Below are 24,760 nucleotides of genomic sequence, written 5' to 3' on the forward strand. Positions count from 1 at the left end.
TGTGCTATAAGTAAATGCCATATTCTTCATATAAGTAAATGCTTCGCTACCTCTTGCCAGACGGCAGGAGAGTGAAGAGTTTGTGTGAGGGGTGTGTGGGGTCATCCACAATGCTGGTTGCTTTGCGGATGCAGCGTTTTATGTAAATGTCTTTGATGGAGGGAAGAGATACCCCTATGATCTTCTCAGCTGTTCACACTATCCTCTGCAGGGCTTTGCGGTCCGAAACAGTGCAAGTCCCAAACCAGGCAGTGATGCAGCTGCTCAGGATGCTCTCAATAGTCCCTCTATAGAATGTAGTGAGGATGGGGGGGTGGGAGATGTGCTTTTCTCAGCCTTCGAAGAAAGTAGAGAAGCTGCTGGGCTTTCTTGGTAATGGAGCTGGTGTTGAGGGACCAGGTGAACAAGGAATTTGGTACCCTTGACGATCTCCACAGTGGAGAGTGTTCACTATGTGCTCTCCTAAAGTCAACAAAAATCTATTTTGTTTTGTCCACATTCAGAGACAGGTTGTTGGCTCAACACCAGTCCATTAGCCGCTGCACCTCCTCTCTGTATGTTGAATCGACGTTCTTGCTGATGAGACCCACCACGGTCATGTCATCGGCGAACTTGACGATGTGGTTCGAGCTGTGCATTGCTGCACAGTCGTGAGTCAGCAGAGTGAACAGCAGTGGACTGAGCACACAGCCCTGGGGGGCCCCATTGCTCAGTGTGTTGGTGGTGGAGATCCGCACTAATCCGTTCCTGATCGGGACTGACTGAGGAAGTCCAGGATCCAGTTACAGAGGGAGGTGTCCAGGCCCAGCAGGTTCAGCTTTCCAATCAGGTGCTGAGGAATGATTGTGTTGAACACTGAGCTGTCTATGAACAGCTATGAACAGCATTCGAACATATGAGTCCTTTTTATCTAAGTGGGTGAGGGCCAGATGGAGGGTGGTGGCGATGGCGTCGTCTGTTGAATGTTCGACGATACACAAACTGCAGTGGGTCTAGTGAGGGGGGCAGCTGGGTCTTAATGTGCCTCATGACGAGCCTCTTGAAGCACTTCATGATGATGAGTGTGAGTGCGACGGGACGGTATTCATTAAGGCAGGACGCTAAAGAATTCTTTGGCATGGGGACGAAGGTGGTGGCCTTGAAGCACGTCTGAACAACGGCGCTGATCGGAGAGATGTTGAAGATGTCGGTAAGAACTATTAAACTACTAAATAAGCACTATTTTAGCAATTTTATGTTTATGTTATTTACTATATTAAATTGCGAGATATATCGGCATTGTATCGGCCTATCGGCCACCCTGCTCTCTGGATATCGGCAGCGGCCATTAAAAAACCCATATCAGTCAATCACTACTCTGCACACTCTAGGCATTCTCTCAACAAACTTTATGAGGTGTGCACCTGGGATGCTTTTCCAAAGGAATTTCCATGTATGCTGGGCACTTAAGGAAAAATAAGGAAAGAAATGAGAGAACTATCCCATTAAACCGCATGCACACATGGGACAGTCAACTCTCAAAACACAAAAATCTCCTGTATATATAAGCGTCCATTCACATAACAACAGTTTTGCAAAAATGATGTAGTTCAATGAAAAGCAGCAAACGTTATTACTCATATATCAATATGTTCAGCCAGCTTGCAAAGCAGAGATATTTCTGTATGCATTATGCAGCAAAGTTTCAAAGAGACCATTTATCGATTCTTTGGACCCGGCTTTTTGATTATAGTCTGTAAAGGGAGCAAAAGGAATCCTCTTAGAGCCACATTCCATTTTGTTTAGAATGAGACACTCACAAGTGTAATTTAGATAACAATACATAACAATTAAGAAATACGGAATGCATACAAAGCAAGCTGTACAAGACGCCTGACAAAACGAGAAGGTAAGAAACAGCATCTTAAAGTCCTCTTTATGCTAAATCGAAACTGAATCTTCAAAATATAAAGTCTTTCACATCGTATCATCTCTAAACTGAATAAAATACCATCATTTGATTTGAACAGTTTTATTTTAAGCAGTGCTGTCACATTGACTCTGGCTTTAATGTAGTTTCTTTTCCAGTTTCTCAGTGATTCGTTTATCTCTTAACCCAGAACCTGGGATGTCCTTTATATCTCAAAAGCTGCAATGAAACATGGGGAATTGTTTGGATCAGAGTTGGCACAGAGACATTATCTACTTGATCTGCTAATGAGGGAGATCATCAAATCTAAATTGAGGTCATGTGATTGAATATGAAAGAGGGCACTTCTTTTACACAGTAATATATTTCTAAGCAGATCTGCACCATGACTCTTGTGGGGCAATTACTGCAAAGTTAAGCATGCAATTCCTGGCATTTTCAAAGCTTTAGATCTTTCTTCCTCGCAACTGACATCACACTAGGGCTGCACAATTAATGGAAAAAATAATCAAGATTGCAATTACAGCTACCACAATTAATGTATTGTGAAAAGTGTCAATAAGCTACAGGGTCTGAGCAGCAGATTTCAATGGTGGATATGGGCACCGCTGCCATTTTAAAAATCTTTTAAGCATAATTAAAACAAATTTAGCTTTTTTTGGATGTGTTGCCTGAATAAAGAATATAGCTTGCGCTTGTCCCTCAAAAATGAGTATTTGAATGTAATTTCTATTAATTAATCACAATGTAAATGATCGATTACGTAATATTTACGTTATAATCATGCAGCCCTACATCATAATGCTTTCATCAGTTAATGCCTGCACATTATCAGTGATGACATGAGTCAGATTTGTGGAGATAACCTCTTCTCCTCCTCTTCCTGACTTCATCTGGTCTTTCTATCTCTTTTGATGGATGCTCTGGTCTGATCATCGGGACTCTCCAGTGTAAGGAGCCAGAGAGTGACTGACATGGTAGAGGCAGCGAGCAGCTAAAGAATCCAAACAGATCCACGTGTTGGACAAAGAGATAAGAGAGCGTGTGTTGAAAGGTACAGGGGGGGTCCCCTGAGGGAAATTCGATGAGCTGCCACAGGGGATGAGAACATCTGACAACGTCAGACAGAAAGAGCCAAGATACTGGGAGGGAGAGGAGATTTCAGCTTGTGTTTTAACCAGTGATGGACTGCAACTAAAAAGAGCCCAGGACTTGTGCTGGCCTAATACGATTGCCTGCCTACTGTGTAATGTAGTTCATACTGTAAATTGATTTACACTGTATTTTGATTTGTCTGAAATAGCTGTTGGTACATTGCTATGGCAATGCAATTAAACTGAACAATAAGCAATAAATCTCTATTAAAGGTGCATTCTATATTTCTTCCTTTAAGCTCGGATGGCCCTGGGAGAAATGTTCTTTTATCAAAATGTTAATAACTACAGTCTTGTCCAACACAATTATTTATCGTTTTAAAGCTTAGAAGCTCTACTCTACAGTGCATGTAGGCATTGTGACCAAAACTGAACAAAAGCTTTGACATTTGCAGACAAATCACATGAGTCCCGTTTTGATAATTTATTCAAACGTTTGCACTGTACACATTATTGAAATCGAAAAAAAAACACCAAATTATTTCAAACATATTTTGTTTGAAAGAGTATAATACAACCAGCCTATTTTCTTTACTCAGACAAAAAAATATAGAAAGTAAGAGCTAAGTATACGTCAGGTGTTGCTCACATGCCGCGTTTTTGCTTATAACTTCATGAAAAATAAACAGAACACAAATATTATATGGTTATATCCTTACTTAGAGGTGATTATCTTTAAAACGAGCCCCCACACAAAGTAATCAGATGCATAGATCATTAGATAACCAACATGAAGCACAATGTGCACACAGCATCTGGCTATCTGGCATCTTAAAGGAATAGTTCACCCAAAAATCGAAATTCTCTCATCACTTATTCACACTCATGCCATCACAGATGTGTATGACTTCTTTCTTCTGCTGAACCCAAACAAAGATTTTTAGAAGCATATCTAAGCTCTGTAGGTCCATACAATGTGAGTGAATGGTGATCAGACCTTCGAAGAAGATAAAAGTAATCCCAATGACTCCAGTTGTTTAATGATGTCTTCTGAGAGATCCAGTTGGTTTGGGGTGAGAACAGACACATTATAAAACACATTTTTCACAGTACATCTTGCCATTGTAGTCTCTAGGCACAATCATGATTTCAAGCTCGATAATACTTCCTAGTGTCTGATGCGCGCGCAGAGCCCAAGATGGTGTGATCGGAAGTGTAATCGAGCTTGAAATCATGATCTGCTATCAAGATGTACAGTGAAAAGGAGATACATTTTGGTATGTTCTCACCCAAACCAACTGGATCACTTCAGAAGAGATTGATTAAACCACTGGAGTCTAATGGATTGCATTTTTGGGTGAACCCTTTAATATCATGGATCAGATGGCATCATCAGAAATGCTGTAGCATCATGGAACACTAAACCAATTGAATTGCGTTCAGATTGCTCCAACCAGTGGTGATAGTCCTCCATATTTGGGTAGAAATTCATGTGATCAGTCACTATAATTACAAATGGCCACCAGGAGATGGTGCTAATTACATGGCACAGACACAATGATGACTCAAATGGCACAGAATGAAACCCTGTAATATCTCATTACTAAAATTATGTCTGCGTGCTATGCAAACCTTTAGTCATTGTTGTGTTTGCATGAGTAATTCTTTCTATGTACAATATTATGTTTTTATTTGTTTTGAGAGGCTTTTGGAAATTACGATAAATAAAGTTTGTAATGCTATGTTTTTAGACACTGAAAACAACAACAACCACAACAAAAAAGAGTCATGAGAGTGACCTTCTTTGAAACTGGTACCCGCTAAGACACAATAATTTTTGTATTTAAATTTCCAGGAGAGGAGAAGAGAGCAATAAGGAAGCAGGCTTAGCATGATGACATCATGTCATGTCATTAGCCTGTGTGCACATTTGCTGTGACCTAAAGCATTTCATAATTCATCGGCCTGTGAGTCATATCTGTGTCAAAAAGCATAGAGAGAGGATAAGTGCATGTACTATAAGTACAGTATGTGAGGACATACTATAAAGTATAAGAAGCATAGTGGAGGTCTGTGAATGTTTTATCTAACGGGTTCCTGTGATCTCAGCCAGTTTTGAAGGCTGTAAGCTTATTTTCCAGAAAATATTTCTCCCTAATACACTGACCAAGGAACAAGCCGAACTATAGTAGAATCAGCATATGCTGATTATCTCTCTGTGACAAATTATTCAGTTTTTTTGTCTGATTGTCATTGATGTTAATACTTATGAACACAAAGTCTGAATTTTTAGCATGAAAATTAAGCTTTTAAAAGGAAAGAATGATTACCCCATGCATACTCATGTTCCAAACCAGTATGCATTTTTCCTCTCTGACATCTCAAACATCTCAAAAGGAGTTAGTCTAGACAATATGTTAGTCTTAGTCACCATTCACTTTCATTGCATAGTTTTTCCATTCAATTAAAGTATATGGTGATTGAGGCTGTCATTCTATCAATAAAATAACCATTTTATGTTCCATGACAGAAATGTCATTTTTGGGTGAACTGTCTCTTTAAGGCACTCATTTTTTACTTTTGAATTAAAGTTTGATTTGTTATCATTTTAATAAAAGAAAAGAAAAAATGAGTGAATTTAGCTTTTATTCAGTTTCTGCTCATTATTTTCACAGAATGACTAAAATCTGTATCAATCATATTGCTTCTTGGATGTTTAGACAAAGACAAAGCAAAGATACATTTTAAGAAAAGTATCAGGAATAATCTATTTTCCAATTTTAGTAATGTTAAATGCAGTAGTGTCTGAATGTAAAATGTATCCAGATGTGGTTAGGAATAAAATTAAGCCATTGTCAACTCCACAATCTGCGTGAACTTTACACATATTTTTATACGTACGGTTTTATCCATCTCAAAACTTCAGTGCATATGCAAAATACAAAATACAAATACAAAGCCATACACACACTTTTAGGACAAACTCTATGCAAATTTTATACACAAGTTTCGTGGTCTTTGCGCAGAGGTTTCACATGACTAGCCCTGATAATCAGCTATTGACAGGTTAGGATGTTTCATTCCTTACCCCAGACATTATTCCACCTGACTTAAGGCAATGTCACAGGTAAGAACTCTAATCATGTCACCAAAGGCTGAGATTAGGTGATTCCATTGACTACTCAGACACTTTTCTCTATGACCTTGCACTGCCCTGGTTCCCTGCCATACACAAAAAACAGATTAAAGTCAGTCCACCCAAGTTACACCAGCTGCCTGATCGGGGTGGAACTCAGCTGGCATTGGATATTTCACAGCCCTTGGGCTGCCTCTCTATACAACAAAAAATCAGAACAGACTTCAGCCCTTGGGGAAAAAACACATGTTTCAAATTGACTTCTGAGGGGTTTATATGCAACATCCTGGCAATAATCACAAACACATTCAAGAGAAACTGTGTCGCACAGAGAGACCTTTGAAGAGCATCTGCTATTTTGGATTCTCTATTTCGATATAAAATAGGGCATACAGTCTCCTTTTCCCGTAGAGCCATCATTTCTCTCAGAAAATCTGATATTTTGCAGTTAAGTGTTCCTTTATCATTCATCTCATGTGAAGGTAATTGGTTTTGAACCTCTGTTTGTTAAGTCCTCTGGTGCACTTGGACTGCCACCAGTTTGATGTTGAAAATATGGAGCCTGTTTAAAGTAATCCTGGCTTTTCCAACCCACCCTTTGATTTGGTTCATTTGGTATTTCTGCACAGACTGACTGAGGACTCATTAGATGCCCAGTCATTTCCCTTAAAGTGACAGTTAACCAAAAAAAGAAAATTCTATCATAATTTACTTACCTACATGTCATTACAAACACATTTGAAATTCTTTAGCCTAAGCCACTATGCACTTTAATTGCATCTTTTTCCGTAAACTCTGCCTAAAATCTCCTTTTTGTGTTTGGTGCACCATAAGGGTGAGTAAATGATGACAGAATTTTCATTTTTGGGTGAAATATCCCTCTAACATTTAGGTAAATCTAAAGTGCAAAGCTTGTCTTTCCACCTCAGAAACAGAGTAATGTTCGAAGGCACTATTTGTCAGCCCCATAATCACTCTTTTTGGCAACAATGAACAGGCTGGTCTTTAAAATCGTTTCCTTTTGTTGTTCGTGCAGGATAGCACTTCACAATATTTCATATGACTCTGCTGAACATTATCGCCTCGTCAATTAAATAAACTCCTGAGTTTTTTCTCCAATGTTCTGCACATCTTCAAGGGCACTTTTTAAACCAGAACGCCTCTACACTTTCCTTTCTAAGGTGAGAGTTGTCACGACTCACGTATGGTCCCGAAGTGAAGGTCTTTGGCTTTTTCAAGAACAAAAAAACAGTCAGGGTTTCAGGAGCGAGAATTTTATTGAATCTAAGCCTCTTCATCTAATGATTATCCCAAACATCAGTAAGTCTATGTACAACTAAGTGCAACTAAATGCATATATTTATCAGCAAAAAGGACTATTTCAAGACCTAGACTGCTGCCTAAAGCAAAACAAAAAAGCATTCCCATCTACCTCCAGAGATTAGTGACCTAACTGTGGAAGTCTCTGGAGCTCTGAAAGTCTGCTGTCTCATTTGTCAAAGCTGACCCTGAAAAACTCAGCTATTTTGTAATTTATCTTTGCAACCTTTGGACCTATTTTTAAGGCATGCCCACTCATTAAGAATGAAGGAACATTGGAAGAAGTAGAACAAAAACTAGTTTACTCTAAAAGCATGAAGTAATTTTTGAAAAATGTCATGAGTTCTAGTCATTTTCCAGCTATAAGTACATGTTCCTAAAAGAATAAGAATGAGTTTATTACCAACTATGCGTACACACACAAGGAATTTGTCTTGGTGGCATACTGTAAGCTTCCTGTGCACAGAGAAAAACAGCAACAAGACAGATGGTAAAATAAAAATCAGTGTATAACATATATATAGTATATATATAACAAATGTACAAATATGCTGTACACCTACTTATTCATGCAATTATCTAATAAGCCAATCGTGTGGCAGTAGTGCAATGCATAAAATCATGCAGATATGGGTCAGAAGCTTCAGTTAATGTTCACATCAACCATCCGAATGGGGAAAATAATTTTTATCTCAGTGATTGAATGTGGCAAGATTGTTGGTGTGAGACGGGCTGGTTTGAGTATTTCTGTAACTGCTGATCTCCTGGAATTTTTGGGGGAGTGTACTCAGAATGGTGCCAAAAACAAAAAAACATCTAGTGAGCAGCAGTTCTGCAGACAGAAATGGCTTGTTAATTAGAGAGGTCAACGGAGAATGGCCAGACTGATTCAAGCTGACAGAAAGGCTATAGTAACTCAGATAATCACTCTGTACAATCTGAGCAGAATAGCATCTCAGAATGCTCAACACATCAAACCTTGAGACAGATGGACTACAACAGCAGCGGACCACATCAGGCACTTTATTAGGACCGTAGTGTTCCTAATAAAGTGCTCAGTGAGTGTATACATTTATACAGTTAGGTGCACAGAAATGAAATGTTAGAAGAGGTAGTGTATGTTGAATATAAATATATAAGTACATTATTGCACATGATTATATTGCAGTAGTGAGTCCTTGGGTGAAGTTTTAACTGTTCATGAGATGGGTGGTCTGAGGGAAAAACATTTTAGTGGGCTGGATGAGTGGGGTCCAGAGGGATTTTTCCAACCCTTTTTCTCACTCTAGAGGTGTACAATTCTTAATGGGTTGGCAGGGCAACAACCACCTCAGCAGTTAGAACTGTCCTTTGTAGTCTTCTGGTGTCCGATTTAGTAGCTGAGCCAAACCAGACAGTTATTGAAGTGCAGTTATTGAAGCTACTTGAAAGATAAAGTGCCTCGAATATTAGAATGTTACAAAATGTTGCACTTTTGACTTTCTGAAAATGAATGCAGCATACAAAATAATGTTAAAGTGAAACCCCAAAATTATCTGTCATCATTAACCCTTACGTTGTTCCAAACCCATATCAAACTTGAATGACTTTATTTCTTCCTTGGAACACAAAAGGAGGAGGAGAGACCAAGCTGCTTTCTGCCATACAATGAAAATTAATGGGGTCCAGCGCTGTTAATCTCCAGAAAAGCACCAAAAAAAGCATAATAAAAGTAGTTAATATGGCTCATGCACTACATTCCATGTCTTCTAAGCCCATGTGACGTAACTCAGTCAAAATTTTGCTTGATAGATGTGGTTACCATTCATTTTCAATTTATGGAAAAGAGCAGCTTGGACATTCTGCTATAAATAAAGGACTCCTTTTGTGTTCCACAGAAAAACAAAAAATCATACAAGTCTGAAACTACATGAAGGTGAATAAATAATGACAGAATTTTAATTTTTGGTGAACTTATCCTTTAAAGTACTTCAGCCCGTTCAGCAATAAGCCCAGCAAAGCTCTCATTGCACATAAAACTGGTCAATAGTTGCCATTGATTAAGATGTTAATCTTCTGTTAATCAATTATACATTCAAAATCCTACAGCATCTGATTTTGTAATACATTTTGTAATAATGCTATTTGGAAGACCTCCATTAAATTCACTATCTAAGGGCCTGAAGCAAATACGGATCAAGAATGTGAAAACTGTTTGTTCATGCTGAACAGCTTAAATGAAAAGTAAATGAATTAAATACTTATGGGATAGCTCATCATTCAGTTTCATAGTAAGGAAAAAAGATGCAATGAATTGAATTGAAGCCTCTTATTTCAATAACACAATTTAGTGCTGCATCCATAAGCAATGGATCTATTCTAAAGCGGGTTCAATGTCCTTAACATTATTAACCTGAGCTCTGCAGCGAGCATTGCCAGAGAGAACAATGCCACTCAATGCAGTTTGTGCTGTTCCATGATCTACCAAGGCATACGCCTTCAGATTTCCTCAAAATTACACCATGCTTTTGTGAGCAATTAACAGTCTTGTACCATCCATTGGGCCCTGGTAAAAAGTGTGTTTCTAATGAATGCAAAAATATATTTAATTCATGTCATCCACTTCAATTTTCTGTCTTTGAACACACTTCACTGCTTTTGAAAAGAACTTGTACCAATACAGAGGAGTGTATTCTGATGTAATTGTGTTCGCTGCATGAGCACTGCAGTGCATCTCTCATCTTGCCTCAGCAGAGGACAAGCGAGTCTGGGGGAAAGCTTTATTCATTTTGCAGTCACATGAAAGCCAAGTAGCATGCTGTGAAGATGCACTTCTCCTCTGCCTAAAATACAGTATCAGGTACCAAACACTTGGAAGCACAGCATATGTAATTCTCTGGGACTCTGTCAATAATAGTGAAATCTGTATGCTTGTCATACTCATTTTGTAAACGTTTCAGTCTTTCCTTCAGGATTTGGATAAGTTATTCTTTTCTTTTTTTCATTTTTTTCACTTTCTACATGCAGTAGAATAGTGACAATTTAATAGTTAATAGCATATGAAAACAATGTTGTTATGGAGAGACGTACAATCTACTCAATAGGATGTATTGTCTTAAAGGGATAGTTAACCCAAAAATGAAAACTTTTTCTGTTATCATTTACTCATACTCATGTGGTTCCAAACCCACATGACTTTCTTCTGTGTAACACAAAATGAGATATTAGGCAGAATGTTGAGTCTGACAGCCTCAGTCACCATTGTTTTTCCATAAAATAAAAGTGAAATGTGACAAAGGGCTGTCAGAATGTCAATGGGAAGATTTTCAGTGAAGTATAATTTCAATTTTGGCCTGTTCCTCACACAAAGTTATCATATGTTTTCAGAAGACTTGGAAAAAAGTGCATGTGTAAAACCTACAGTTATAATACTTTTCTGGAACTTTTTCATCTTTTGGAGCTTGATGGTCCCTGGTCAACATTTACATTCATTTTATGGAAAAGAGCAGTGTGAACATACTGCCTAAAATCTCCTTTTGTGTTCCACGAAAGCAAGAAAATCATATAAGTTTTGAACAACATGAGGGTGACATTTTTTAACTTGTATTGGGTAAAGTGCTGTAATACTGTAACTTTGAGAGAGTGAGAGAATCCATTTACCTTTACGTGCCCTTAACTCAGGCAAACAAGAGCATTCCAGAAGCCAGGAAAACATCTGCCTCATGCCTCACTGACCTGACTTTAATTAAGGAGCCAAGCTTTATAGCACTCTGAATTCATTGTCATTTTCAAGCCTGCTCTGTACTTCCAGTTTGCCTTATGTAAGATTACAGTTTTGCTGTGTTAAGGTCTGCTGTTAGCAAGTGGCCCAATGTGTGATTACACCCTCCAATGGCTTGGTCCTTACATAATAGAGCACACAGCTTGGGGGTCAATCTCTCAGTTAGACCTTTGTTGTCTAATAAATGTCAGTGGCTTAATTTACCTCATAATTGATGGTAAATAATTTGCAGTATTTAACTAAAGAAACAACAGACAGTTGGCCTGTGACCCTAGATTGCTTTGGTGCAAACTATCCTGTCTTCATATCATCTTTTTTTTTTTTTTTAAGGTTTGGAGTACATAGTTAACCAACTACAACTGTGCCTTTTCCGGGGGAGAGCACATACGCTTGTTTCTTAACGCTAGTCATGCAATAATACAGTTGTGAGGAATATTTGATATGGCTCAGGGTACGGTGTATTCAGGACATTAGCATTTGTGGAGATATTCACAATCACTGCTTTATTCCTATACAATGGCACAATTATATTGTTCAGGAGGGTGGCTCACAATTGTTTTGAATGAGTACTAGCCTCTGGGGCATTTTTGCTGAAATATATCAAACAGAAACACCTGCAAACTGCAAACAAGAGGTTAGCACTCACTGAAATCACAATTAGCACAAATATTGATAAACACAAACAGGATACACAAAGGTGTTTCTTTAGCGAAGGGGGACTGATACAATTTTTTTCTCAATGGTAGAAGTCACAGAATAGATCAGGTTCTGCCAAGTTTTAGGGTTGTGCATGCCCAGTATGTTCTGGCCCCAGAAATAAGAGATTTCTTTGTTCATTTTTGTCTGAAGCATCACTTTTCATCCCACATTCAAGTCTTGGTCTATCCTTTGACCATTGCCATAGCTCCCTAATATGGCAGTTTCGATAAACATCACCATGGCCCTACAGTCAGAGCCGGATTATCCATAAGGGCACTTGGGCCAGTGCCCAGGGGCACCAACCATTCACAACCACTAGGGGGGCACCACATGACACAAGCTTTAAAAATATTTTTCGTAAATTGTTATATTATTAACTTGAAATTCTTGAAAGACCATACATAACTTGTTTATGAACACTAATTTAACAACAATAATAATAACAATAATAATAAATTATAAATAAATGAAGATTACATGACCACTATCACTCCCCCCCTCCCCAATCTGTCAGAGTTGAGTTGGTCCACAACAAGTACGTGCAAATGTGTCATTTTTTTAACGGCTACAGAAAATGAATCAAAATCAAAAATGGACAGACGGCAATTGAGTGGTTTCGCAAAAAGAAGATTAAAGAAAGAGAAGGACGCTAGACGTTTAGCTACAATAAAAAATGTTCCAGGGATCGACAATTTTTTTGTTAGATCACTAGTTTTTTGGGAGAACACTGGAATTGCAGACACCAGCAGCGCTAAGTCTGACACCGCCGGCTCTGCTAGCGGGGGAGATGCAGCAGCTGCTAATGTTAGTCAGGGCGTTGGCGATGACCGCCAGGCTAATGAGGATATTCTCCTTGTCCTTGGGGGAGACAGGAGCGAGGAAGACTCGGGTGAGGAAGAGGACATTAATGAAGGTAAATATTAGGGGTGGGACGGTACATGTAAGTTATTCGTATTGAACCGAAACGGTACGGGCGTCACGTCTCGGTGCACGAATTTACACGGAGAATACACGGTATAAAAATAAATAAAACTAAATAGCGATACATATCGCTCTATTTCGCGTAATGAACAGTCTGATCAAGATTGCAATGCTGGAGTGTGTGTGTGTGTGTGTGTGTGTGTGTGTGTGTTTTTGTGTGCGCGTGCGCGATCGAACTGTGTGTGTGTGAGAGAGACACTGATCTATTATAGAATGTCATTATATAGATCAGTGGAGAGAGAGAGCGAGAGAGAGAGGCGCGGGCGCGATCGAACTGTGTGTGTGCGTGTGTGTGAGAGAGAGAGAGCCGTGGTCGCGATCAAACTGTGTGTGTGTGTGTGTGTGTGTGTGTGTGTGTGTGTGTGTGTGTGTGTGTGTGTGACGTGAGAGAGAGAGAGCCGTGGGCGCGATCAGACATAAAAACATACTCCGTCATTTTGTTCATACAGGACATCATTCAAACTGCAAAGTGTTTACTTATATTCGTGTACACTCGCAATAAAACACAACAAAGTGCTTTTGTCACACTCTAAACTCTTGTCAAACTGTAACCTACAACTGTCACCCAACAAAACACACACACACACAAATCTGTTTATTTTTAAGTTACACATTCTACATTGATTAAAAATCAAATGTGTTTTAATGGTAGTAATAATAAATTGAGACATTTGAATATAGTGCTCACTGCTCATATGCCTACATGTATGTAGTTGGACAAGTTAGGAAATTACATTTGAGAAATCACCTTGATTATGTCTTGTCTGATTGGGGGGACCATACTGTCTTGATACGGCCCTGCCTACAGTGGGTTAATTATTAATTTAATTTACAATCTCCACCCTGTGGTTGTTCGCTCATCTACAGCAACAGCAGATTATTAGTTTTAAGATGGCAGTAAGTTAATTACATTTTGCTCTTATTAGTGAATGGTAAACATAAGTGCTGAGCTTGTTCTCAGCATTTCTTTGTTAATGAATTTTCATAAATTTCATAAAGCACTTAATGGATATGACTCACATGACCAATAGAATTCATAGCACAAAGGTCTCATTAGAATTGTAGCCGTATCATGGCTAGGTTTGTTTAAAGGTTTCTTGGTTTGCATTGTGTTTTCTCATTTATGATAGATGAAGCATTCAAACAGATAGCTGAACAATTCTCTGAGCTATTACTTGGATGAAAAGCTCTTTTGTGTTTTGCTGATGAGATATATGTTTTGTGAAAATCTGACATTTCATGGATGGATGGATGGATAAATGGTTGGACGGATGAATGGATGGTTAGAATATGTTATAGCTTTTTCTATATTCATGAGTGTGTGTGTTAAAAGGTGCATGGTTAATAGGATATCCTAATTTGAGTGATCTTCTGCACATGGCTCCTCAATGCCTTTAAACACTCACACAAATGGCAGAATCATCACAGCAGAAAAGCATAATTGTAAACACGTGGTAAATGCTAGAACTCAAGAGGTAAGCATGCTTAAACAACACAATTCACCACTGTGTGCTCTTGAATGCATTACACAAGCCTCTCTTGGGTGACAAGTCCATCTTCCAAACTTAAGTCCTTAAAATTATAAAACTTGAGAGTGAGGCCAGATTTCATTCAAGAGATAACATTACACTCAGCAGACTCACTGTATACTACATCTGTGAACACCTTAAGTGCTCGGCATGCCTCAAAGTAGGTCACAATAACAGTGATAGCTTGGTTTATACTATACTCTGAACAGAAAGACTCATGTCTAATCATGGGAAAACATCTACTCTAGGCTTGTAATTTGTGTCCCAGTTAACCATTCTCAAAGCACAAGTATCAGCACTTTACAAGGAATGGAAAGAGATGTTCTATATGTAGTTAAAGCACACCTTGTCGTAACATGCCCCTCCCCCCATACTGTCAAAACAAACAAGTGTCTAAATATAAAGCATTTAGGAGGGACCATTCAGACCAAACACGTTCCTGCACTACAAAAAGCTAGATGCAGCACAAAGAATATAATGGAAAGTAAATGTCTTGAGATGTGATTATAAAAGTTGAATTTCTTTTTTAACTTGACACATTTGGAATCTAAAAAACATGGCGCTTCTGCATGAGATGCTGAAAAAACAGTGAGATGTGGCACAAAAATATTGTTTACATGTTTACATAGAAAAAACTATTGAAAACCGTAATAGCTGGGCGATATGGCTAAAAAAATAACACTGGTGGCCAAAAGTTTGGAATAATGTACAGACTTTAATTCACCAAATTGGCATTCAACTGATCACAAAATTTGGTCAGGACATTACTGATGTAAAAACAAAACAGCACCATCACTATCTGAATAAAGTAATTTTTAATCAAATATAGACAGGCCCCAATTCCAGCAGCCATCACTCCAACACCTTATACTTGAGTAATCATGCTAAATTGCTAATCTGGTACTAGAAAATCACTTGCCATTATATCAAACACATTTGAAAGCTAGTTGGTTCATTAAATGAAGCTTAACATTGTTGCCACAGTATGAAATAGACTGGCATGTCTTAAGGTCAATATTAGGACAACAATGATATAAAAGAAACAGCAGTTAGAATGCCAAGGATCTGCAAAGCTGCCATTGCTGTACGTGGATGATTTTTTGATGAAAACATTTGTTTAATAATTTCAAACTATACATTATGATCAGTTGAATGCCACTTTGGTGAATAAAAGTACCAATTTCTTTCCATAAGAGCAAAATCTGTACATTATTCCATTCTGTACAGTGAAACGGCATTAATAGTGATTTTCACTTCCTCTTTTTTTTTTTTTATCAAAGGAAATATAATTTCACCCAGACAGCCATTGTAGCCAAGTACATTCAAAATATTTACAAGTGTTGTAAGCAATTTTTTTTCATGGAAATGTTTCATGAAAATGTTTGCAAAAACATGTACTACTCCCTTAAAGACATTCATGAAATAAATATCCTGAGATATCTCATCAGTCTCTGTGACAGCTCTAGACGCTGTCAATCATTTTGCGCATTCTGAGAGTATTGTAGTTGCAGTGAATTATTTTTATGCCATGTTGCTCATAATAGTTGTCAGTTGAGGGCGCTAGTTTACTTCTGTTGTGCTCATGTTGGTCTTAAAAAAAACTAATTTGGTATCTTTGGAGTGCGGGTTTTGGGGGGAAAGGGGGCGTGGCTAATCCAACACCTCACCTTGGGAAATTCTAGAACGGCTAAAATCGCGTACAGCACCTATAATATTTTTTATTTTTTTTAAATTCTTCCACAGTTTTTCACTAAATTATCACAAAAGTGATATTTAATCATTTTAATTTAGATGCACCAATACAGAAAAAGCTATATTTATTTACCTTTATTTATATTGACAGATTTGTACTAAAACAATTTTTGTGAACATTACATTACATTTACATTTACGCATTTGGCAGACGCTTTTATCCAAAGCGACTTACAGTGCAATTATTACAGGGACAATCCCCCCGGAGCAACCTGGAGTTAAGTGCCTTGCTCAAGGAAACAATGGTGGTGGCCGTGGGGTTAGAACCTGTGACCTTCTGATTAACAGCCCTGTGCTTTAGCCACTACGCCACCACCACTCCATGAACATTTTTGTCATATTTATCTTTACCTGGAGCTTTTATTTTGGTGGAAAGCATAAAGTGCTGTCATGTTTACCTTCATTTGGAGCCGAGTGTGTATTTGTCAATTTACAATGATGCTCATTACAAATCTTCTCCTCTTCTGTGATACCATGTCCTGTTTTTAGATTTTTATAATAACTTATAGAAGCTGCAAATGTTTGGAATTTCAAAATGCACACAAACCACTCTGGGAGTAATGAAAACAGAACAGAACATCACAGAACATGTCACCTGTTCACTCTGAAGACTATGTATTAATTTAATTAAATCACAGACTTTTTGTTTAATAATCACACATAACAATACTGATATTTTGATGTTATTTTGAGTAATTGTGCATCCCAGAAGCAGGGGCGTCGGACTGGGGGGGTAAAGGGTACCGAGTACCCAGGGCCCGAGGCAGGGGGGGCCCCTTAGAAGTCAGTTTTCTATACATACATATTTGGTATGGGGGCCCAGCAAGATGGTTTGTACCCAGGGCCCAAAATTTGGTGCTACGCCCCTGCCCAGAAGGATCTTGAAATTAGTCTCATGTGGTGCTCTCATGGAAAGGAATTGACCTAATAAAAAGCGCACTACAAATATCATGATATTGCTATCAAAATTATTGCGATATTATCATGAATATTTGATATATTGCCCAGCCCTAGCCCATATTGGTCAGCCCATATACTGTATTTTAGCACTATTAGTTGGAGCAATTAGTTTTTGTTCAATTCCTGCTGTGACGCATAAGCGAAATACACATGACCACATTGTAACAAATTAAAGACAGCAAATGCATTGTATTTGTCAATTTTTTACGTAAATTCCTCAGGGAACATCAACAAACGGACTAATGATAACATAATTTAGAGTAAAGTAAATAGAAGCTGAGTCAACATGCTTTTATTGAATCAATATCTTGGTCTGTTAGGTTTGAGATCAGAGAGTATATTAATGGATTATTATTTCAGAATGTGTATATCCAAACTGGCAAGGCTTAGAAAGATCACGACATTGAGCATTTTACTTTCAGTGATGAACTAGAGAAAGCGAGCGCACCATTGTTAGGTAATTGCCTAAATGGCCATCTCCATTGTATGTTGCCTCTACTCTTGGCAGCCGCGAGTATTAAATGACAATCATGTGTCTTAAATCAATTGCTTCAGGCAGGAGATATATGGGAAAGTAACCCAGAAATGTCGATAAGATAGTCAGTTGATCTTTGGCCGTAACTGCCTGCAAGCGTGCCCGTGCATGGGCCGCATTCTGCTGGAGGCAGCACTTTAGATATAAAACAAAGAATCCCCTGACACATGTCAATGAACCCTGTGTTTATAGAGAACAAATCCTGCTGTATGGGCACTAAATGAAGATGGACCTTCCCAAAGGCCCAACAATAAATACCATGTGTATGGTTTCTCGTCTCCTTAGCAGAAAAATAGCAAAAACATTGGGACGCCAATACCATGAGCTACCATTAATTTCATCTAGTCTGTCCTTATCAACAACGCTTCTCAGAATCAAAATGTTGTGATTATCAATTTGACATTTCAGTGAAAAATAACTTTATGAAATTAAAGACAAGCACTGAAAATCAGTGCAACATTCAAGTCAGAAATCTTTGTCGCTGTTTGAACGGCACACAGCATAAAAAGTCTAGTGCACCCAAACATTTATTTCAGCCATCGTTTAGAGATGTTAGGCAGAATGTTAGCCTCAATCACTATTCACTTACATTGCTTTTTTTTCCATGAAGGAAAGAAATTGATGTGGGTTTAGAATATCATTAGGCTGAATATGAATATGAATTTTCATTTTTGGGTAAACTTCCTATCATATTCAAACAGCTGAGGCTGATCAGGATTTCATAATGCTAGCATGATAAATTAATGTAAACTATGTAAAGTGTACACATAAACGTAACTGGTAGTAGCATACATACCCACGGCCTAATGAAAACATGTGATACATAATTCAACAAAAGAAGATGCAAATGTCCCCGAGTAACAACCGTGTTGACATTTATCTCCTTGAGGATCAACACAGAGTATTTAGAATGACTTAAAGTACTGCTGAAGAAAATCTACAGGGAATACGTTTCAAAGCATTGCTACATTTAATACAGTGACATCCAGGATAAAATCCGAGTAAACACATTTGAATGTAGCAGCAAACACTCATGAGAAACACAGGCTTATTATATAAACTCAACACAACTCTGTGATGAGAAGCTCGCCAAAGGGATTTTATACTGAGTGGGAATTCAGCTGTGCTGTTATTGGAAGGTAATGAGAAAGGCACATAGTCAACAAAGTGGCAAATTATTGCATCTCTGGTTAACTAACTTAACTGTATCATGAGCCAATCTCTGATCTGATTTAGTTTTTTATTTTCTTTCTTTTTGCCCCTCTTTGCCACATGACACAATGCTCTCAAAATTATTCAATTGCATGATGACAGCCGTAATTGAGGAGATATTTGTTCTCTGAAGTCAGTTTCAGAAAAGTGATTACTCCAGGGAAAACCAACTTTTGTAGGTCTGATGAAGCATATGTCGTGAAATAACTCCATATGGTCATTTGTCAGGGGAACAGTTAAGGCACGATGCATGTTGTGCTAATAGTATTAATATACATCATTGTCATTACCAAACCACATGAGTGTACATTTTACCAAATGAACTAATTTTGTGATGACAATTATATTGCAAACATCCACTTCAGGAATAAATTGACTTTACATTTTTAAAGGGATAGTCCACATAAAAAGTGAAAATTCCATCATTATTTATTCATCCTAATGCCACTTCAAACCAATGGGACTTTTCCCATGGAAAAAGCCATAAAACGAAAGTGAATAAATAGTCAGTAATATCACACCCCACTGGCTCTTGCTTGTCTCATAACCAAACATCATGACATCAAACCTGTGTCTTATTCGGCATATTTGATTTCACTAGTCACTAGTTTGAAGCGACATTAGGGTGAGTTAATGTTGACAGAATATTCATTTTAAGGTGAACTAACCCTTTAAGAATAGTGATGTTCTTGAAGTTTTGGAACCTGCTTTTTAACCCTGTTTGGCAAATTTTTAACCCAAAGGCCATACGATGCTCCAGGTAAGTTAATGCCTGAAATATGACAGACTGACCTTATCCGCCATGATCATGGACGAGCCCCCATGGATCCCCAGGATGGGTATCAAAGTCTGAGAGGAAATAAAATCCAAAATCTGGGCGATGGCTTCCTGGTCTGTGCCGTCCCCAAACACCACCCCATGGATTTTAGTCCCGGACATAAGATCGCACACATGTGTAATTATGCTTTTGGGGTCCGTCTCATTCACTAGCAGGGTCACGACGTTGACGTCAATGGGATCATCTTTGCTCCACAGAGCTCGTATATCTCTGTCTGAGATGTAGCGTGTTTGACCCAGGATCACAGCAATGTTCAGTATGGGCACTTTCTCTGCTGCATGTGAGTTGCTGATGAGGGTAAGGAGAGCTGGAAGAGTCAGAAGAACCAAACTGGAGAACCCCATAGTGCTCAACTTCATTCCCTAGAAGAACAAATACACACAGTAGGTTGTTTGTGAAATAATGCATTCAAGGTTTTTCAAATACTCCAGGATTTTTGGGATTTTTTTTTTGTGAATGCCTCGTGCAATCTCAGCAGTTGTTAAATGTGTAGAAATTATATAGCAACATAATAGCAGTTGTTCTGCTTGTATTTAACTGTATTTAGGTGTCTTTACACAGCTGAGTTAAAGGGATAGCTCACCCACAACAAATAGATTATGTCATCATTTATTCATCCTTATATTTTTTCAAACCCCTATGACTTCTGTGGAACACTAAAGGAAAAGTTAAAGCAGCAAGTAAGCCTCAGTCACTGTTCGGGGTGGGAGAATATTTTTTAACTAATGATCGATTTTCTAATGTATTGTGATTCTTTCTCGAACAATTCAGGTTTGATTCTCAAAGATTCAGAATCGATTCTGAGTTCAATTTAAATCGCTGCAGCGCAGTGGTGCTTATGAGCATGCTAGAGCCTCACACATATGAAGCAAAGCGCACACTACACGACTGATCGCAGACTGTGTGTATCAATGACATGACCGTTCGTCCCCAACTACGATCCCGAAATTCATTCACAAACTCAGGGAAATACGGTATCCGCGATAACATGTCAACTAACAACATGAAAGACTGTCTCATGCCAGTTATTGCATTGATTTGCACAGAATAGGAAAAAAACTGTTGAATATAATGATGAGACAGCGGTTCTGGATACGTGGGTGATATTTTCACTTTGAAATAATTTTTTGTCTCCTGCTTCCCAATGCCTTTTTCTCCTCTTGTGCTTTCTCTATATTGCATTGGCTGTTGTTCATCTCCGGTCTCTCGCTTGTCAGGACAGTGCACATATGAGATGCTTGATAGATTTCTTAAGCAGCAACACCACTATCTGTGTCACTTTATTATCACATGTGTTGTGGAAAGGAGAAGTTGACATCTGCACTCTCAAATAAGCAGATATCTCATATAGCCATCCTAGACCTGCAACCTCTAGTTGTGGTTATAGTTCAAATAAAAATTAATAGGCTATGGATAGATTAATTCTAATTAATTATTTCATATTAATTCATCAAAATGATTAACAATGCTAATTTTAATATAATCAGTTGAAATAATTAATTTATAGAATGTTTTGATAAATAACTAATATTTATTTTCTGTTATGTATTTTCTTGTGCTTTAACCTCGTTTGAACCCACGTACACCTGTGTGGACATTGTATATTGGCTTTGCAATATGCAGTGCATAATTTGACTTATCTCAGTGGGTTTAACTTTCTACGTACAGAGTCAATTGACAAAACAACATGGTTCAAATCACATCAGAGTTTGTCAACAAAACTGGTAATAATCCTTGGTAATGGTAATAAACCTGTTTGAGTCAAAAGATTAGTGTCTCCAGTTTCATCTAATATGCCATTATACACACTGTACAATAATGAATACTTTAGCAAATTTTTTCTCTTAGAAATTCTATATTTACTGCACATTATCAAATTGAGGATCAATGGGTTCATCCAAAAGCTGAAAATGTTTCCTTTCAGACGCTTTATATGGAGTTAGGATGAAAATAAGTTACATTTCAAACTGCTCTGAGACCAGTGCAGAAAGACAGCACACTGGAGGTTAAGTAAGTATGTAAGTTTACTAAATAGGGAGCAAGGGAGCATCCTATAGCTTTCTATACAGCTAAGTGCATTCATTCCTAAAATCGTACTAAAAGTTCAGTTTCAGGATGCAGATGATGTTTGGACCACTCAAGATGTGTGGCAGATATAGGACAATGGTATTCTGTACATCAATTTAGAATTTAGAATTTTATTTTAACATGGTTGGCAGTGATCGGATAATGCTGGCCATTACTCAGAATTAAGAATTAATTATGTTAATTTCTGATGTAAATCTGAATAGCCAACACTCCTGGAAACATAATGCATATTATAAACAAAAAATCTATGGCTTTCTATAGCTTGGTATTATTTACAATTTCACAACTTAGTCCCACTGTCCACATAAGTTGCCATAATTTTTTAGGGAAACTATTTGCTCTAAAATATAGATATATCAGGACTAGTTTTGAAATCGATGGTGACTTCCAGAATCGGAATTTGATCAAATCGTGAGGTGCCTAAAGATTCCCACCCCTAGTCACCATTCACTTTCACTATATGGAAAAAAGATGCAATGAAAGTGAATGGAGACTGAGGCTAACATTCTGACTAACATTTCCTATTGTGTTCAACAGAAGAAAGAAAGTCATAAGGGTTTGGAACAATATAAAAGGTGTAAATCATTATGAATAAGAATTTTTTTGTGAATTATCTTTTTAAGGCTGCTCTGAGCAGGATCTGTGCTTACTCCAATTTCTACATAAAGATGCAGTGCCACATATAAGCCATACTTTCTTGTTCTTAACCAACCTTATCCCACTAGTTTTAGATGCACCTCTGTAAAATGTATTCCATAGTTTAATAATTCCACATTTTATGTATAATTTAATATTTATGTGCATAATTTCCTGCTTCTTTATTCATAATTTCATATTTAACATTATTTGAATAACATTATTTCTGCAACTGAAATTCCTGTGTAAGTGCATTCATGCCAACTCTGATCAGCTTTAAAGAGTCTGTACAAATTCAAATTTTTATGCTATGTATACTGCTTCAGATGTAGCTTCTGTGTTGCCTCTGCGGTCTACAGACTACATTAGTCTTACCGGGAATACATTATAAGAGTCATATCCGAACCATATCCAGCATTAGTCAATAATTTGTTTAGTTTAGAATTCCATTAATAATAATATGTACTTGATAACTCTCAATATAATATCTATTTGATAACTGTATTCATTTCATCCTTACATACAATTGAGTCCAGTGGGATGGCAATCACAGGATTTTATAATCTCATTTTGAAATTTAGATGAACAATGAATAGCATTGAGAAAATGATGAATATCACATGTGACACTGGATCTGAGCAGCAAGCAGGGCAGAAGAGAGTAAAGCTGACATCATCAAATGAAGAGTCTTGGACTGAGAGGAAGGAGCTAGGAAAAGGTTCTCTGCCACTGTTGCCAACATGTGTACACAAACAGATGCATTAAAAAGCAAGGACTAAAACTGCAGAGAAATAACATGTGTTGTGGGGACTGTTGAAGCCTGCGATTCTCACGAAAATGCATCATCAGCATCACATTATCATTATTTAGGCTTGAGAAAACTCAGTTTATCATAGTTTTGGCTGATCAAACTAAGAAATCGGTAGAGTCAGGTTAGCATTCCAACACAAAAATGTAACATTCTGATGCCTGTTTGCCCATATGCATTTAGATTAGATGCTTACTGTAAATTAAGCTTTACAGTGACTTCATAATTATCAATCGATTGGGTTTTTTTCTTTAACAGGTATTTTCAATCATTGAATGACCCTATGTACATTCAATACATTTTTTGTGTTATCCTGATTTTGAGTGGTCGACCGGTTTATAAAATGTACAGTGTTCATGCACTAGACAAAGTTAAAATATATAAATCATCAAATGAATACAATCATGAAGTTTGACAAAAACTAATGAAAGTGGAGCCCAGATTCCAGATGCTCTTTGGCTGGAGGCCATGTCTTAGATTTTGGCAATCACATTTATATTTATATGATCTTTATTTTTCATGAAAATGAATTAGAGAGAGTGAGAGAGAGAGAGAGAGAGAGAGAGAGAGAGAGAGAGAGAGAGAGAGAGAGAGAGAATGAGAACTTATGAAATGCGATATCAGTGTTCTTACAACGTGACAGATTTAACATGGGGAATATATCTAGATGAATATTCCTTCTGATACCTCATTAATTTCCTTAAAACGTCCATTATGCACGTGCGCCCCCTGTCGGCGCATCTCGTGCGCTTTGCGTTCTCAGCTGGAACGGTCAGTATTCAGTATTATTTAGGAAAGAATAATAGCCTATTCAATGGAAAAATATACGTGAGAACTAAGAAGGTTGATAATATCACTATTTATTATTATTAATAATTTATTTTTATAGGAAATTAAAACCTGTGCTCAATGAAAAGCAGCCTTCCTAAGTTGGACCAACAACTGGAACAAAATCCGCATTCATCAGAAGCATAGACAAGTCCTCTCTCATTTAAAGTCCTTTTCAATGAACACGTCTGCATGTCTTTCTTTTTATGTTCTAATTTTGTTTTGTTCATTACAAAATATTCTCGTTTAATCCAGCAAAGGCGAAGAGCACGCCTGAGATTTGCTGCTCACATGATGATAACACGAGTTATCGCACAGGTATAAAAAAAAAAAAGAAAAAAAGAACGCGCAGTTTAACACAACTCGATAAAACACAACTTATTGTTTAGATAATATTGATTTAAACCCCTATCTAGCGGTTGTAAAGCAACAAATTCCATTTTCCTCTCGTTTTGTGCTTTTGTAAGGTTCGCGCGACCCCAATAATGCAGGAAAAAAATAACATCACGTTTTTCCGCATCAAATTAATTTCAAACACCAGTACATCCACATTAACTGTAAAAGAAAGAGTTGGTTTCACATTTGAATACGTTTATTGCTCATTATCAGATGCATTTCGCTTTGGAGACCAAATGCGTAACACGGACCAGCGCCGTTGTTGCTGTTTTTTGTTGT

At 37.7% G+C, this 24,760-nt stretch overlaps 1 protein-coding gene across 1 annotated transcript in view; it reads right to left on the bottom strand.

Moving 5' to 3' along the window:
* Positions 1 to 24,760, bottom strand: part of LOC127652984 (glutamate receptor ionotropic, NMDA 2A-like) — a 254,281-nt gene that overhangs the window by 229,276 nt on the left and 245 nt on the right. Inside the window, exon 2 of the mRNA XM_052139450.1 lies at positions 19,680 to 20,087. Within this exon, the coding sequence (XP_051995410.1) occupies positions 19,680 to 20,084 (405 nt within the window). The 5' untranslated portion in view covers positions 20,085 to 20,087. The remainder of the gene's footprint in view (positions 1 to 19,679; positions 20,088 to 24,760) is intronic.

This window comes from Xyrauchen texanus, chromosome 12, assembly GCF_025860055.1.
Source record: "Xyrauchen texanus isolate HMW12.3.18 chromosome 12, RBS_HiC_50CHRs, whole genome shotgun sequence".
NCBI classification, from domain to species: Eukaryota; Metazoa; Chordata; class Actinopteri; order Cypriniformes; family Catostomidae; genus Xyrauchen; species Xyrauchen texanus.